The sequence below is a fragment of the Papio anubis genome, chromosome 7, assembly GCF_008728515.1.
Source record: "Papio anubis isolate 15944 chromosome 7, Panubis1.0, whole genome shotgun sequence".
Taxonomy (NCBI): domain Eukaryota; kingdom Metazoa; phylum Chordata; class Mammalia; order Primates; family Cercopithecidae; genus Papio; species Papio anubis.
The window spans coordinates 41,562,695-41,580,741 of record NC_044982.1 but is presented as its reverse complement, the minus strand read 5'-3'; the positions used below and the strand labels follow the sequence as shown (position 1 = coordinate 41,580,741).

At 45.5% G+C, this 18,047-nt stretch overlaps 2 protein-coding genes across 4 annotated transcripts in view; one reads left to right on the top strand and one right to left on the bottom strand.

The window, feature by feature from the left end:
- The window catches only part of MAX (MYC associated factor X), a 96,952-nt gene that overhangs the window by 3,095 nt on the left and 75,810 nt on the right, over window positions 1-18,047 (bottom strand). The window lies entirely within an intron of this gene.
- Window positions 1-18,047, top strand: part of FNTB (farnesyltransferase, CAAX box, beta) — a 77,759-nt gene that overhangs the window by 24,000 nt on the left and 35,712 nt on the right. For both annotated transcript variants that reach the window (XM_031668046.1, XM_031668047.1), the window contains exons 3-4: window positions 3,254-3,326; window positions 6,563-6,654. In XM_031668046.1, the coding sequence (XP_031523906.1) occupies window positions 3,254-3,326; window positions 6,563-6,654 (165 nt within the window). The remainder of the gene's footprint in view (window positions 1-3,253; window positions 3,327-6,562; window positions 6,655-18,047) is intronic.

Here is an 18,047-nt window from a genome sequence, read left to right as displayed (position 1 = left end):
CTGACACCCTGTGTCCAACCCTGCACCCCCTCAAGTCCTGCATGAAGCCTCTCTTATTCTGCTCCATGTAATTGAATGGTTTTGGGGCTGAATTGTTCAGGTAAAAATAGGAAGAGCTCTATCTTTTCTTAACTTCCTACACAGAAAAGATTTTTGGATAGAGGTGAGTTGAGAATGAAGGACGGGAGAGGGTATTAGCTTGAGCTGCCATAACACAGTATCACAGATGGGGCACAGTAAACCACAGCGATTTATTTTCTCACAGTTCTGGAGGCCAGAAGTCTAAGACCAAGGTGTCAGCAGGCTTGGTTTCTCCTGAGGCTGCTGACTGGCTTCACCAACATGTTACGCTTCTTAATTTCACTGGCCCTTCGCTAACTGCCTTATAATCCTTTTATTCGTCTCATGTAGATTCCCTAACATACCCACCACTGTGGCCATTCCACAGCTCTCCCACCATCTTGACTCCTAGTTCCTGAGAAAATCGAGGTTGACCCATCTGAATTTCCTGTTTCCTCCTTCCCACATCAGAGTCCTGTATTTCGCTAGCTTCGAACCCATCATTTCTTGCTCCAAGAATGTAGAATCCTTCCTTCTTCCAGGCTCACCTCTCCTACTATACTCTCATTCCAGCCCTCCTCCGTCCTCTTTACGGACCTTCCCTGATGGATTTCCTCTGGGCTTTTGCATTTTTAGTGTGGAATTTCTCTGCTTACTGCCTTGTACTTTTGATCCAGCGGAACTAAACTAACTTAAATGTGTCATGATGTTTTCTTCATTTTGCCTGTTTAACTCATGTCCTTCCAGCCTTAGCCTCAATGCTGTTCCCTTTGGAAAGAGTTTTCTGACTCTCCATCTCTTCTCATAGCTGATCACAGTGTTTATTGTACAGGGCTCTGCTTGTCATTTTCACATCTGTGTCCACCTCTGGACTGTCGCTCTAGGGGACAGAGCAGCCTCTACCCCAGTGCTGGACACCCTGCCCACACAGATGAGTGCTCCCTGCATCCTGAGTGGACTTTCCTGAAAGAGAAACTGCGTCTAGCCTTCTCTTGTTTACAATTTGCCTTCAGCTCTGCTCTGAATGTTCTTGGAGGTCTCCGGCCCTTCTATGGTTTGCTGTCTTTTCCCTCAGTCTTGCTGCAGCGTCTGCCACTGTTAAACACCTTCCTGAAATTCTGTCCTCCCTGATGGCCTGTGACATGACACTTCCTTTGCTCTTCCCCAGCATATGTAAACTCTGCTGTTTCTCTCCTTCGCTGGCTCTTCGTTCTCCTCTAAACCCTTAGAGATGGGTCTTCCCACAGTTTTGTTTTCAAACTTTTATCTCTGCCCTCTCATCTTCTGTGGCTTCACCTGTCACTTCCATGCAGATAAATGCTTCCCAGTCTGTGTGTGTAACCTGGATCCCTCTCCTGAACCCCATGTGTGTGTCCAGCAGCCTGATTGACATCCCCACCTGAATGCACTTCCAGCATCCTAAAACCCACACATCTGAAAGTCAACTGACCATGGGTCACACGCTAGTTTGGGCCCTAAGTAGCCCCAACTGTGTCAGCTCCTTAGCGCTTCTAACCCTGCCTCCCCACCCCATCTCTCTGCCCACTGCAGTGTTTTCAGTTACTTCAGTTTGTAGACACATACTCAGTACCTACTGTTTTTCTAAAGTGCAGTTCTGATCATTTCTTTTCTCATCTCAAATACCTTTAGGACTTCCCTTTGCCTAGTAAATTGAGTAGAAATACCTCAGTCAGCATCCCAGATTCTTGTTTAAAAAAAAGAAAAAGGGTCCCAGCTGCTTTTCTCCCATTCCTCTTTCATCCCTGTATTGAGGCCAGATTCTCCCACCTGTCACTCCTCTTGCGCGCTTTATACCTGTGCTGCGTAACAGTCATTAGCTACCTGCAGCTATTTAAAGTTGAATTAAAATGTTCTCCTTCTGCCAGGGCCACTCATCGCACATTCCTCCTTTTTCACACAAACTTTCCTGATCATTCCTTTCTTCATGAGATATCCCCTCTCTTTTGAACCTCAGTAGTATTTTATGTTTTTCCCTTACAAAACCTACCCATTCTTTCCTTGTAGCCATTGATATACTTACCTCGTTTCTAAATTGAAAGTTTTTGAAGTAAAGACTACATGAAGGGTCGGGTGCGGTGGCTCATGCCTGTAATCCCAGCACTTTGGGAGACCGAGGCGGGTGGATCACCTGAGGTCAGGAATTCGAGACCAGCCTGGCCAACATGGCAAAACCCTGTCTCTACTAAAAATACAAAAATTAGCTGGACGTGGTGGCATATGCCTATAGTCCCAGCTACTCAGGAGGCTGGGGCAGGAGAATCGCTTGAACCTGGGAGGTGGAGGGTGCAGTGAGCTGAAAGCACTACCACTGAAGGCTCTTATTCTGAGCCGAGTACAGTGGGAGTTTGATAAACAATTGTGGAATTGACACCTAGCAAAGGGAATGGTTCTGTTTCCTTTGTTTCTGTAATCCACAAGCGCAGGGAACATCTTGACAATCTGTGCTTTTTCCTTCCTTCTCTAGTCACACAGGCTCCTTCTGCCAGACCAAGAAAGAAGTGCAGCCTCCATACTTTGCCCGGCCTGTGCAGGTGGCCATGGGCGGCACATTCCATCTTAAAGCCAGTATTGTTGACTTCAGAGCCAAGGACAGCGACTGGCTGCAGAACACGGTCCTCTGGCCAGGGCTGTGGGTCACACGTGGGAGGTGGAATTTCAGGGAGGGAATAATAGATGGATAACTGAGAGGCAGGCAGGGTACACACTATAGACCTTGAAGAAGTCATCCCAGAAGGGGTAACTGAAATGACAGCGGCTGAGGCAGGGACGTGGCGAGACTCAGATTTAGATTGCTTACAGGATGGGGAGCTACAAAGATATCTGTTCTTAGATGCTGGAGGAAGTTTCTGGGTGGACTGTCAGCCATGCCTGGCTGTGTGTGCGCATTGTGGCTTTTCCGTTAGCCCAAAGTCACTGCCTTTAGGAGACCAAAATCTCACTCAAAATGGCAGCTGGCATGGTTTTCAGATGCTTTAGAGACATTCAGACAAGAGCTTCTTTTCTCTGGTTTAGTTGCTCTTTGGAACCAGAGAAGTTGCTGGTTATCCAATCAGTGACTGCAGAGGGACGTCCTGAAGCTGAATGTGTACCTGTGTGTGTGTATGTGCGTATATGTGCGTGTGGTGGAAGCATAAGCTATTAGAATGGGCTTATAAGCTGTTTGTCTTTCCAGGCTTATTTTGCAGAGGGAGAAGCACTTCCATTATCTGAAAAGAGGCCTTCGACAACTCACAGACGCCTATGAGGTAAACACATTACCCAGGAACTCTTGCTGTCAAATTGTCCAAGTCTTCCTCCTTTTTCTATTTAAACATAAAAGACTGTTGGGGCCGACTTGTTGCAGAGTCACGCTTTGTTCTCTGTGGCTCTGGCAGGAGGTAGAGTACTGTCACAGAGCTGGGACTCCAGCCCTGAAAGGGCAGAACCCAGTTTCTTCCGGAGTGAGGGGAGCACCCTAGATAGGGTGGGGCTTTCTTCTGTTACTAGATGATGAGTGAGGGGTTTGCGTGCTTTATCTAGACCCCCTTGACAGCTGGCTAAAAGCCAGTTACCTGTTCACCCTTAACCCTTTGCCCTATAAGCTGATCTAATTTCTTGCTCATTCGTTGAGGAGTATTGTCCAAACCTGTTAAGTCTGTATCATGGTGGTTACAAATTTTCCAACTTCACCACTTCTTCTAGTACATTACTTTTCATATCTTCATTAAAGAGACAAAAACCCTTTCTTATAATAAGATCTAATTTCTATACTGACTAGAGAACCAGTATAGAGAGTGGCCCTTGCAATTTAACACTTACTATTTAAGAGTAGATCTTAAATATTTCCCAGAGCAACCTCAGGGCTGGGTGGCGGTGGAGAGGGACGGATGTTGGATGGATTGAGGGCAGGCAAAGGGTGAATGTGAACAGGAAGGCTCAAGTCTTTCTGCCCTGCTTAACATAGAGCAGTGCCTCTGTTTTTAATCTGCTTTTTATTTGGGTTCCACATTTGATTATTTGTGGCAATGATTTGCCAACTCAAATGCCTGTGGGGCCCAGGCAGGCAGCATAAATCAGTGAAGTGGGCTGCATGGAGACTGAGGCTAACTGGAGGCCCTGTGCCTTTACTCCGTTCCTGCCCATTGCTGCCATCCAGGAATGCAGACCCAGGGTTGCCTGATCATCTTTTCCCCCCACCCCCCCAAATGAAGCTGGAAATCCACGTTTTCACGTGACTCTCCTGACAAATGTTGCAGCTACTTCCAATTAAACAATACGCATCCATGGGCTAGATTTGGCCTGTGGGCTATCAGTTTTCAATCCTTAACTCAAGTCCTCAATAGTTATGATACAGTTGGTACCAATGTCAGCTAACAATTTATTGAACAGTGTGCTGCTGAAAGCTTACCATGCATTCTCTCATTATTTATTTATGAGATGGAGTCTTGTTCTGTTTCTCAGGCTGGAGTGCAGTGGCATGATCTTGGCTCACTGCAACCTCCGCCTCAGGTTCAAACAATTCTCCTGCCTCAGCCTCCTGAGTGACCAGGATTACAGGTGTGCACCATCACACCTGGCTAATTTTTGTATTTTTAGTAGAGATGGGGTTTCACCATGTTGGCCAGGCTGGTCTTGAACTCCTGACTTCAAGTGATCCACCTGCCTCAGCCTCCCAAGGCTCTGAGGTTACACGCATGAGCTACTGTACCCAGCTGCATTCTCTTATTTAAATCTTATAACTATGTGAGGTAGATCATTCTTTTGTTTTTTGCAGATAATGAAATGGGCATAGCAAAATTAAGTCATTTGCTCAATGGCACATAGCTAGTAAGGTGAAGAGCTGGGATTCAAACTTAGGCTGCATCCCTGGCAGTGTCTTCAGTAGCCCAGCAACCTGCCTTCTAGGTGGCGGGTTAGCCACAGCTTGGGATATCAGCACAGTTTTGAAGAGGGCAGCTTGGGCCAATGGAAAGAACACTAGATTAAGTCTAAAAACCTAGGTTCTTGTCTCAGCTCTGACATTTACTATTTTTATAATCTGAAAAAGGTTAATCTCTGGACCTCATTTATATATTTTAATTTATAAAACTGGGGCAGTACTCCTACCCACCCTGCCTAGCCTTGAATGCTCAATAATCATTTGTGGTTTGATTATGATCAAGAGCTGTCTGCATGTCACCTTTGGAAGCCTTTCCTAGCTCCCCAGGCAGAATTAGTCTCTTCCATGCGCTCCCTCAAAACTCTGTTTCTGCCCATTACAGCATTTCTCCAGGTATATGTACACGTGTTGGTTCCAGAAAGACATGAGGTAACTTATATGTCTGTCCGGTGCTCTCTTCCCCTACAGGTAACCACAGGCATTCTATATCCCAAGCATCTCAAGAACAGAAACCAGGTCGGGCATGGTGGCTCATGCCTGTAATCTCAGCACTTTGGGAGGCTAAGGCAGGTGAATTGCTTCAGCCCAGGAGTTCAAGACCAGCCTGGGCAACATAGTGGGACCCTGTCTCTGTAAAAACTTAAAAAATCAGCCAGGCATGGTGGTGTGCGCCCCTAGTCCCAGCTACTTAGGAGGCTGAGGCAGGAGGATTGCTTGAGCCCGGGAGGTTGAGGCTGCAGTGAGCTGAGATCATACCATTGCACTGTAGCCTGGGTGACAGAGCGAGACCCTGTCTCAAAAAAATAAAGAGTAGAAACCAAATTTTATTATCATGCCCCCAGTGTCTAATACAGTGCTTGGCATAAGTAGATGCTATCAAATATTTGTTGAATCAGTGGTTGAATTAAGCCAGAAAATCTCTTCAGAGAGTATATATCTCCTTGGTTCTACACTGAGAAAATAGCAGCCCCTAACCTCCTGGCCTGTAGGAAGTCCTCTGCTCAGCCTTCCTTAGATGCTTGCCAGGGAGGGATCCACTGGGTTCAGGGTCACCTTTTCTTTTTAATCCTGTTGTCTTTTTTTTCTTTTCTTTTCTTTTCTTTTTTTTTCTTTTTTTTCTTTTTGAGACGGAGTCTCGCTCTGTCGCCGAGGCTGGAGTGCAGTAGTGCAATCTTGGCTCATTGCAACCTCTGCCTCCTGGGTTCAAGTGATTCTCCTGCCTCAGCCTCCCAAGTAGCTGGGATTACAGGCGCACATCACCATGCCCAGCTAATTTTTGTATTTTTAATAGAGACAGGGTTTTGTCTCTATGTTGGCCAGGCTGGTCTTGAACTCCTGACCTTAAATGATCCCCCCACCTTGGCCTCCCAAAGTGCTGGAATTGCAGGCATGAACCACCGCGCCTGGCCCTGTTACCTTTTTTTTTTTTTTTTAACAGATGGTCATTTCAGCTCCTGGCTAAGGCCACAAAGCAAAGTGTCCTTTATTCACTGATTGTTGTTTGAGCAAGGGTGCCCTCCTCCCCCTTGCCAGGCTGCTGGGAGTGAGACAGATACGGCCTTGGCAGCAGTGTCTTGGAGTGATTGTGAATAAGGGATGTTTTCTCTCCTGTCTCTCTCCCAGTGTCTGGATGCCAGCCGCCCATGGCTCTGCTATTGGATCCTGCACAGCTTGGAACTGCTAGATGAACCCATCCCCCAGATAGTGGCTACAGAGTGAGTCTGACTTTGGGAAATCTGGGGTGTTCTCTGAAATATTTTGAGTTTGGGGTTTTGTTTTGTTTCTGTTTTATTTGTTTGGAATGGAAAAAAACAGTGCCACAAAGAAATCCTTGCCCTTCTCATGACCTCCGGCAACTTCCTGAAACTCCTCCACTTTAGAAACCTAATGTAAGCTAGTGGGTAGAACAAGACTTTGAACTTCCAAGAGAAGGATTCTGGTTTCTTCTGTGGTCTTTTCTTTTGGCTCTTGACTCTGGTCTTTGAGAAAAGTCTTAATCATCAACTCTGAGAGACATGATTTTGCCAGAAAGTACAGTATGCATTTGAACAGCTTCTGTGGGGTAGCATGTGCCCGTCTAGTGAACAAAAATGCCTTTGCCTTTCCTACGCACCTCTGTAGAAGTACCTCCCTGCTCCCGGTACTTGGAGGGACCGTGCAGCTCTTGATGGGACTGGACGGGTTACTGGCGTGGCATACAAATGCCGTGACTCTCAGTTTTCCTACACCTGTTTGATGATTAGAGATCCAAGCAACTGAGCTTCTTCCCAAGATCCTTGTACCGATGGCATTCTTGATCTGGCACCTCATTCCCAGATACTCATCACTATTTATATATTAAAGAAGAAAAGACTGATCATGACTCCAGTCCTAGGGATACCTGGAAGAAGAAAGGGCAGCCAGGAATTGGATCTAAGAGATCCGCTGAGAGGCAGAATGGGCTCTAGGCAGCATCTCGAATTTCTCAGCTTCCTCTGGTGCTCCTGAGGGCGAGGCATCTGGGATGAGAGACTTCTGAGCCAGGTTCGTTTCTCCACAGCACAAGGAGGCAGCTGTGCTGGGACACACAGAGGCTAGCCGGGGCCCCTCTCTGGTCACAGAGCCCCTGCCTTGGTCACATTGTCAGGTCAGAAGAACAGAACTGGACATTGTCTCATTCATTCTGTCTTAACAATAACCTCTCATTCTTGCCTTCCTGGGCAGGGTGTCTTGTGATGAATGTGGATGGGGAAGATAATAAAGAATTAGGCCATTAACCCTTGTGGTACGTAGGATGCTTTCTGAGGGAGAGGCAAGTGCATTGTTTTGATCATCGGGATGCCACTGCAAGCCTGGCTGCTTCCAGCACTGGAAGGAGAGTTGGACACAGTTTCTGCAGTAACAGGAATTTGATTGTCAAAGAAAGGCTCATGTGGTGTTTTTTTTTTTTTTTTTTTTTGAGACAGAGTTTCACTCTGTCACCCAGGCTGGGGTGCAGTGGCACAATCTCAGCTCACTGCAGCCTCCACTTCCCGGGTTCAAGTAATTCTCCTGCCTCAGCCTCCTGAGTAGCTGGGATTACAGGCACCCACCACCATGCCCGGCTAATTTTTGTATTTTTAGTAGAAGCAGGCTTTCACCATATTGACCAGGCTGGTCTTGAACTACTGACTTCAGGTGATCCACCCGCCTCGGCCTCCCAAAGTGCTGGGATAACAGGCGTGAGCCACAACATCCAGCCCTGTGTGTTTTAGAAATACCAGCTCGGGGGCCTGGGGATAGTTTGGGACGTTTTCCCTTCACTCCTACACAATGGGAAAGTCGGGTGTGAGAGAAGAAAGAAAAAATGGGGGATTTCTGTGAGCCTCGGTCTGAACACTAGATGGAGGAGGCTGCAGACCCATGAGAAACTGGAAGAGAGAGTCACGGGGTGCCTGAGGTGGAAGCACTTGAGCCAGAATTGACTGAGTTTTTTTCTAGGCTGTGTACTTGGTGTTTTGTAGGGAAGGCTTTTCTGAGGAAGTGTCAGCACCGCTTTTGGGGCAGTGTCACATAGGATGAGAGGAGCCCTTAAAGGGCCTTTCATTGGAAGCAATCTAAATTAAAAAATTAACAGTAGAGAATGTTTAAAAAAATTTTTTTAAATGTAAAGCTGGACGTGGTGGCTCAGGCCTATAATCCCAAGCACTTTGGGAGGTTGAGGTGGGTGGCTCACTTGAGGCCAGGAGTTTGAGACCCGCCTGGCCAACATGGTGAAACTCCATCTCTACTAAAATACAAAAGTTAACCGGGCATGGTGGTACACGCCTGTAATCCCAGCTACATGGGAGGCTGAGGCAGGAGAATCGCTTGGACCCAGGAGGTGGAGGTTGCAGTGAGCCGAGATTGTGTCACTGTACTCCAGTCTGGGTGACAGAGTGACACTCCATCTCAAAAAAAAAAATAAATGAAATACATAAATTTAAAAAATAAAACATAAGTCATTTATGGTGCAGTACATTCAATGAAATATAACCATTAAAAAATTTATAAATGTGGCCAGGCATGATCACATCTGTAATCCCAGCACTTTGGGAGGCCAAGGTCAGAGGACCGCTGGAGCTCAGGAATTCAAGACCAGTCTGGGCGATATAGTGAGACTCCATCTCAAAAATAAAAATAAAAATAGCTGGGCACACTTCTAGCTGCTCAGGAGGCCGAGGCAAGAGGGTCACTTGAGTTCAGGAGTTTGAGGCTGCAGTGAGCCATGATAGCACCACTGCATTCCAGCCTGGGCAACAGAGCAAGACCCTGTCTCAATAAATATATGAATGTGTATATTTGTATGTTAAAATGTATGTATTTATATAGAGAGATGTGAAATGAAAAGTTTAAAAGATTTAATTTATATATATTAAAATATAGATGATTATATGCATAGATAAAACCAGAAAGATACATGTAGTAGTTACTTCTGGACGATAGGGTTAAAAGTGATTTTTTTTTTTTTTTTTGAGATGGAGTCTGGCTCTGTCGCCCAGGCTGGAGTGCAGTGGCCGGATCTCGGCTCACTGCAAGCTCCGCCTCCCGGGTTCACGCCATTCTCCTGCCTCAGCCTCCGGAGTAGCTGGGACTACAGGCGCCCGCCACCTCGCCCGGCTAGTTTTTTGTATTTTTTAGTAGAGACGGGGTTTCACCGGGTTAGCCAGGCTGGTCTTGATCTCCTGACCTCGTGATCCGCCCGTCTCGGCCTCCCAAAGTGCTGGGATTACAGGCTTGAGCCACCGCGCCCGGCCTAAAAGTGATTTTATAAACTTTCTGGGCTGGGCGCGGTGTCTCACACCTGTAATCCCAGGGCTTTGGGAGGCCAAGGCCAGTGGATCACCTGAAGTCGAGTTTGAGACCAGCCTGGCCAACATGGGGAAATCCTGTCTCTACTAAAAATACAAAAATTAGCCTGGCTTGGTGGTGTATGCCTGTAATCCCAGCTACTCGGGAGTCTAAGGCAGGAGAACTGCTTGAATCAGGGAGGTGGAGATTGCGACGAGCCAAGATCATGCCATGCTACTCCAGCCTGGAGGACAGAGAGAGAAAAAAAAAAAAAAAAGGCCATGCGCATTGGCTCATGCCTGTAATCCCAGCACTTTGGGAGGCTGAGGCAGGTGGATCACCTGAGGTCGGGAGTTTTAGACCAGCCTGGCCAACATGGAGAAACCCCGTCTCTACTAAAAATACAAAATTAGCTGGTCATGGTGGCACATGCCTGTAATCCCAGCTACTCAGGAGGCTGAGGCAAGAGACTCATTTGAACCCGGGAGGTGGAGGTTGCAGTGAGCCGAGATCACACCACTGCACTCCAGCCTGGGCAACAAGAGGGAAACTCTGTCTCAAAAAAAAAAAAAGAAAAACTTTCTGGCTGGATGTAATGGCTCACGGCTGTAATCCCAGGACTTTGAGAGGCTGAGACAGGTGGATCACTTGAGGTCAGGAGTTCAAGACCAGTCTGACCAACATGGTGAAACCCTGTCTCTACTAAAAATACAAAAAATAGCTGGGTGTGTTGGCTGGCACCTGTAATCCCAGCTACTTGGGAGACTGAAGCAGGAGAATCACTTGAATCTGGGAGGCAGAGGTTGCAGTGAGCCGAAATCATACCACTGCACTCCATTCTGGGTAACAGAAGGAGACTCTTGTCTCAAAAGACAAACAAACAAACAAAACATTTTTTTCTAAGCTTATTTGCATTTTCTGAAATTTCACAATGATCTTTTATTATTTTGTAATTAAAGGAATGGTTTAAAAATAAGCTTGATTTGTCCTTATTTCAAAAACCACTTGACAGTTAATGAGAGTTTCTGCTTCACAGGTGCCTTAAAAGCTTTACCTGTGTTTCTTCTGAGCATTGAGTTAATGAACTTTTAAACATTTCTTAGACTTTCCAATAATGAATTTTGCTTTGTGCCTAGGAGGTAGTTACTTCTAGGTACAGATAACATTTGTTATGAACAAAGCCTACTGGCTCTGACCCATAAGGAAATAGACTATTTTTAGTAAGATACAGAGAAATCTTAAAGACTTCTATATAAATAGAAGATTTTTTTTTAGACTAGCTGAAATAGAATATTGCCTTTTTATTTATCTTGCACAGGGAAATGAAATGCTTTGAAATGCGTTCAGTTTTCTTTCTTCATACAAATATATTAAGGTGACCTAGAGGCAGAAAGTCTAGCTCTGCAGTTTTATTAAATTTTCCTGCCTTCTTTTCCCCTACATGCAACACACACACCCCCTACACTTACACAAAGGTTTCTCTTTCCTGTTTTGTTCACTGCTGTGCTTCTGTTTGTTTAGGGAACAATATGGTAAGCTGGGTTCCCTCTAGTGGACAAAATACTGTTGTCAGCTGCTATGACCGCTGACCAAAGCCATCAAGGCCAGGTTGTTACGGCTGGTATCAGAGGTTTCAAGAATAATGTATTCATAGCCTGGAATGTTTTCTTTATTTTTGGTAGAGAGAGTGCCTTGCTGTGTTGCCTGGGCTGGTCATGACCTCCTGGGCTCAATTGATCCTCCTACCTTAGCCTCCCAAAACACTGGGATTACAGGCGTGAGGCCACCATGTCCAGTCCACAGGTAGGACTTTAGCTTGCCTCTTTTTTTTCTTTTTTTTTTTGAGAAAGAGTCTTGCTTTCTTGCCCAGACTGGAGTGCAGTATCACGATCTTGGCTCACTGCAACCTCCGTCTCCTGCATTCAAGCAATTCTTCTGCCTCAGCCTCCCAAGTAGCTGGGACTACAGGCATACAGGCGGGAGCCACCACACATTTTTCATAGAGATGAGGTTTTACCATGTTGGCTAAGTTGGTCTCAAACTCCTGACCTCAGGTGATCCACCTGCCTCACCCTCCCAAAGTGCTGGGATTATAGGTGTGAGCGACCCCGCCCGGCCTTTTTTTTTTTTTTTTTTTTTGAGACGGTGTTTTGCTCTTGTTCCCAGGCTGGAGTACAGTGGCATGATCTCAGCTCACTGCAACCTCCACCTCCCGGGTTCAAGTGATTCTCCTGCCTCAGCTTCCCGAGTAGCTAGGATTACAGGGGTGCGCCACCACGCCCAGCTAATTTTTGTATTTGGTAAAGCAGGGTTTCAACATGTTGGCCAGGCTGGTCTTGAACTCCTGACCTCAGGTGATCCACCTGCTTCAGCTTCCCAAAATATTGGGATTACAGATGTGAGCCACTGCACGCGGCCTAGCTTGCCTATTTTAAGAGGTTATGTGCACACATTTATATGTGTTTACCTAAAATGAATTAATATTTTGAAACTAGACTAAGTACATTTGCTTTGCTTAATAGTTTTGGCACTGAAGGAAGCATCTTCTAATGAGAATCCCATTCTTTGTTACCGAAAGCAGCTTCAGTGAAACAGAGCAAAATAAAAATCACAGGGAGACCATCGCACTGTTAATGTTTTTAGCTTCTGTAAGATTTAAAAATTGCCTTTAACTTAAAAACCATTTTAGGATATTTCAGCTCGTCAGATTTTTCCAAAGATAAATTCAAATTTTGCGATTTCAGTGTTTTATCCTTTCCGTTTCAAAGGTTATTAGTACCTTGTCCCTGGAGTAGCCTCTTAAATATTTTTCCTTTTAATTTTTAAGTGTAGTTTGTATGTTTCTGCACCTTTCAGTGAGGACACCATATCTAGGCCTTTGTCTCCTGGGCATTTTTCCTGACCAGGTGCTGTTGGCACCTGGTGAGTGCAGGTCAGGGGTGCTGCTAAATATCCTCTACAGGACAGTCCCTGCACCAAAGAATTACTGAGCCCCAAATGTCAACAGTTGAGAAACTCTACTCTAAAATAGCCAACTTTCTTTTTCTTTGAGTCAGAGTCTTGCTGTGTCCCCCAGGCTGGAGTGCACTGGTGCAATCTCAGCTCACTGCAACGTCCGCCTTCCAGGTTCAAGTGATTCTCGTGCTTCAGCCTCCCAAGCAGCTGGGACTACAGGCGCGTGCCACCATGCCTGGCTAATTTTTGTATTTTTAGTAGAGATGGAGTTTCACCATGTTGGCCAGGCTGGTCTCAAACTCCTGGCCTTAAGCGATCTGCCCACGTCAGCCTCCCAAAGTGCTAGGATCATAGGCGTGAGCCATTGCGCCCGGAACTACAGTAGCCAACTTTCGACCTGACCGTTCTTCCAGAACAGCAGCCATCCAGAGACTTGCTAGTGCTTGACGAAGAGTCAAATAACATGTCTGACTCTGTGGGCAGCACAGGCCACCCGGAATCAACAAGAGATGCTGCCCGTCTTCACCTGTCCGTTGTCATACTCTACCTAGGGAAGGAGATTTCCTCTTCACTGTATCAAGCTGACGCTGTTTTACAGTTAGTACGAGAACAAGCTTGATGTGATGCCAGCTCATGCATCTTGCATTTACATCTCCTTCTAAGCTGTTCTGCCCATGGATGACTGTTCCTATTTCCAAAGCTGTAATCTTTTTTTCTGTTTTTTGTTTTTTTTTCTTTAAACCTTGCCAATTGTGCAGAACATAGCTATAATCTTCATAACTTATCCTAGGCCTTCAGTCTGTCCATGATAGCCTATTCTAGTGCTGAAGTTTTTTATGTAACCTAAATACTTCTTGCTACAGATTAGTCTCAGTTTTTGCCTACTAGAATGTTTATGTAATTATCCTTTGTATATTTGAGGTATTTTGCTGGGTAGCTTTCTCATTGTGATTGTCTGTAATATTAAGCTTTTTATTTTATTTTAAAAATAGAGGTAAGGTCTTGCTGTATTGCCTAAGCTGGTCTTAAACTCTTGGCCTTAAGTAATCCTCCTGCCTTGGCCTCCCAAAGTCACGGGATTACAGGCACGAGCCACCACACCCAGCCAAATACTTGAAAAAAAAATTTAGTCATTTTTACAACTCTAATGTGAATTCCCTATGAGGTGGAAAATGGAGGCTAGAGCCAGATACAGTTCTGACTAATACTGTGTTTATGATGCTTTTTTAAAATTTTATTTTATTTTTATTTTTAATTTTAATTTTAATTTTTTTTGAGATGGAGTCTCACTGTGTCCCCCAGGCTGGAGTGCAGTGGTGCGATCTTGGCTCACTGCAAGCTCCACCTCCAAGGTTCACGCCATTCTTCTGCCTCAGCCTCCTGAGTAGCTGGGACTACAGGCGCCCACCACCACACCCAGCTAATTTTTTGTATTTTTAGTAGAGAAGGGGTTTCACTGTGTTAGCTAGGATAGTCTCGATCTCCTGACCTCATGATCCGCCTGCCTCGGCCTCCCAAAGTGCTGGGGTTACAGGCGTGAGCCACCGCGCCTGGCCTATGATGCTTTTAACAAGCATTTTTATTGTTCTTCACAACTCGTGGACCCTTATCACTGGTCTTTTCCTGCTATGTTCCTAGTCATTTCCCATCCTGTATTCAGGTGCCTTACCCATCCCCCACCCCTGCCATCTCTAAGCATAATTTTTGCTATTTATACCTATTTCATTTGTTTTATTCTTACTGGTTTCTGTACATGCCTTTGAATCCTTCATCCAAACTGATGACAGTGTTTAGAATCAACATTGATTGTGATTGAATGATTGATTGAGACAGGGTCTCACTCTGTTGTCTGGGCTGGAGTTCTGTGGCACAATCATAGCTCACTGCAACCTGGACCTCCGCAAGCTCAAGTGATCCTCCCACCTCAGCCTCCTGAGTAGCTGGGACTACAGGTGTGTGCCAACATGCCTGGCTAATTTTTATATTTTTTGTAGAGATGGGGTTTTGCCATATTGCCCAGGCTGGCCTTGAACTCCTGAGCTCAAGTGATCCCCTCACCTCAGCCAAAGTGCTGGGATTACAGGCATGAACCACCACGCCTGGCCAGAATCAACCACTTTAGATCAGTCCTCAGCCATCACCTAAGAGTCCCAGTAAACTCCTTATAAGGCTGAGAGGCAATCGCTCATATCCCTGCTTTGAACTTGACCCTCTTACAAGATTTACACACTCTTTAATGATGGAATGATAGAGTGGTGTATCCCATAGAACTTTCTGTGATAATGAAAATGTTCTATATTCTGTAAATGTCTATAGATGTCTATAAATGTCTACACATGTTCTATATTGGCCACTAGCCACAGGTAGCTGTTGAGTACTTGAAATGTGGCTTATGTGACTGAAGAGCTGACTTTTCTATTTTAATTAATTGAAAATTTAAATTGCCTCATGTGGCTAGCGGCTGCCCATTGGACAGCACAGATGTATCTCATTGCTACTTAAAATGGGGTCCCCAGACCAGGAGCATTGCTGTCACCTGGGAACATATTAGAAATGAGGACTCTCAGCCGGGCATGGTGGCTCACGCCTGTAATCCTAGCACTTTGGGAGGCCAAGGCGGGCAGATTGAGCTCAGGAGTTGGAGACCAGCCTGGGCAACATGGTGAAACCCTGACTACTAAAAAATACAAAAACTAGCCGGGCGTGGCGGTGTGCGCCTGTAGTCCCAGCTACTCAGGAGGCTGAGACAGGAGAATCGCTTGAACCCAGGAGGCGGAGCTTGCAGTGAGCGGAGATCGCCCCCCCACTGCACTCCAGCCTGGGCAACAGAGTGAGACTCCATCTCCTTAAAAAAAAAAAAAAAAAAAAAGAGGACTGTCAGACCCATCTATTTCTACTGAATTAGAGCTGCAGTTTAGCAAGCTCCACAGGTGATTTCTATGTAACTCAAGTTTGAGAAGCACTGATACCTGGCTGAACAGTGGAATCACATGGGGAGTTTTAAAAAAATACTGCCACCTGGGTCCCACCCATGGTGATTCTGGTTTAATTGGAATTAGGTGTGGCTTGGGTGTTGCGATTTTTAAAACACCCCCCAAGTAATTTTAGTTGTGTAGCAAGGACTAGTTAGTGATGGCTCAAGCTTTGCATGTATCTGAATCACCTGGAAATTTGGTAAAAATACAGAGGCCCAAGATCTTTTCCACCTCAGCAAGACTGGGTCTCTGTATTCTTTATTAGCTTTCTACAGATTCTGATGCACACATTTTGGGTTTGAAAATCTGTGATGTAGAATATAGTTTCCCACTTTGTTGGTAATTGGCATGTAAGCTAGAATGAAATGCCTTGCTGACGTTAAAGAAAATTGATGTATTACAGCTTTCAGTCATATTCTAAATGAATGATTTTGTGAATACTTGTTTTTCACAAAACATGCCACTTGGAGTTTGTACAATGTTTTTTGCTTGTAATTATTTGTTGGTGAACTTCTTGTCTCTATGATACGTTTTTCTCCCCCTACATTTGTGGGGAAAGAAAATTTTTTTTGTAGAGCTGGGGTCTCACTGTGTTGCCCAAGCTGGTCTTGAACTACTGGCTTCAAGCAGTCCTCTGCCTTGGCCTCCCAAAGTGCTGGAATTACAGGCACCAGCCACTATGCCTGGCTCCTTTTTTTTTTTTTTTTTTTTTTAGTGGATAGAAGTATCATTAACATTTTGGTCTTCAGAATTGCTAAGAAGTCTGTTAATGACAGCTGGTAGTTCATGGTCAACTTGCCAGTGCCTTAAGGTGCAAGTTGGAAAGCCTTGGGATCAGAATGTTCTGTAATACGGAAGTGTCTGAGATCAAGAGAAGCCCAACTTCCAGTTCTCTAGCACAGCCCCAGACAGTCAGATGCAGCATGTCAGCTGAGGGAGGTTGGCTTGGAGGGATGGTATCAAGGTGTCTAGTACATTCAGATCCTAACTAATTCGAGGCTTTAGGATCAGTAGTGTTGCGTTCAGCATGATTCTATCTTAGGAGCTGGGAAAGGGAGTGTATAACCAGGTGACTCACTTTCTTTCTTTTAAAAAATGTGCTGTTAAGTTTTGTATCAGCTAAAACCTTTTGTTTTTGTGGTACAGAAACCTTTTGGTATGCTAGTGTGGCCAGCCTTTGTTAGGGCATGAGCTTATTAACTATTAGTTTCTGGGAAATGTCATAAGAGTTGATGACGATTTGGAAAGTAGGAACAAATTAAAGTTCTCTACAGAAATTAATTGTCATTAAAAATGTGTCACATGCTGGGCACGCTGGCTCAAGCCTGTGATCCCAGCACTTTGGGAGTCCGAGGTGGGAGGATTGCTTGAGCCCAGGAGTTCAAGACTAGCTTGGGCAACATGGTGAAACCCCATCTTTATAAAAAATACAAAAATTAGCCAGGCGTGGTGGCACATGCCTGTAATTTCAGCTACTTGGGAGGCTGAGGTGGGAGGATAGCTTGAGTCTGGGGAGGTCGAGGCTGCAGTGAGCCGTGATTATGCTGCTGTCCTGCAGCCTGGCCGACAGAGTAAGACCTTCTCTCAAAAAAAAGAAAAAAAAAAAACATAGTGCCACGTAATTGTCTTCAACTTCAGTTTCAATCCTTGTGTTTTCTACAGTAAAATTTTAGGTGCAAGAAGAAGTGTGCGTTATTTTAACCTGTGACGTTTCAGAACTCACAGAGCAAGGCAGCAGCATTTGCTTTTGCTTTCCCTGCCCAGATAATGGAAAGTCTGAAATCGAAAGTAATTAAATGTGATGTTGGCAAACAGTCATAAACTTGTGTCTTCCTGGAGAGTAGGCTATGTAGTCTTTCTGGCAGCAGTAGCAAGGAAATAATGAGGTGAAAGCGCCCAGGAAAGAAGGCCCCATGAACACTGCAAAGACAGTTTGCTTGTTCTAAATGGAGGTTTCTCCTGGCAGGAAGGCTGTGACCCTGCTGAGCTGTGGAGAAACAGCTTGATAACCAGCGCTTTCCTGGGGCACCCTTTCTGGTGCACTTCGGAAGACCCTGGGCTGATGATTGGGCTCTCTGAATTTCACCTAAAGCAGGACTGTAACTTCTGGGCAGCCTGATGCCAGGCTTGGAGGCAAACCCTCAGAAAACAGCTCCCCTCAGTGAGGGAGTGGGAGCCTGTTTGAATTAGTGTGGAGAATTCTCTAAGAACCCACAAACTGGGAGGCATTCTCATGGCGAGTCAGTGCAGCTCCTCTTACGTTTACCACAATTAAGCTGAGCATGAGAGCAGCCTGCCTCTCTTCTATTCTCCCAGCCATGGAGGCAGGCTCCATTAAAAATGTGTTTTTCGGCCGGATGCAGTGGCTCACGCCTTTAATCCCAGCACTT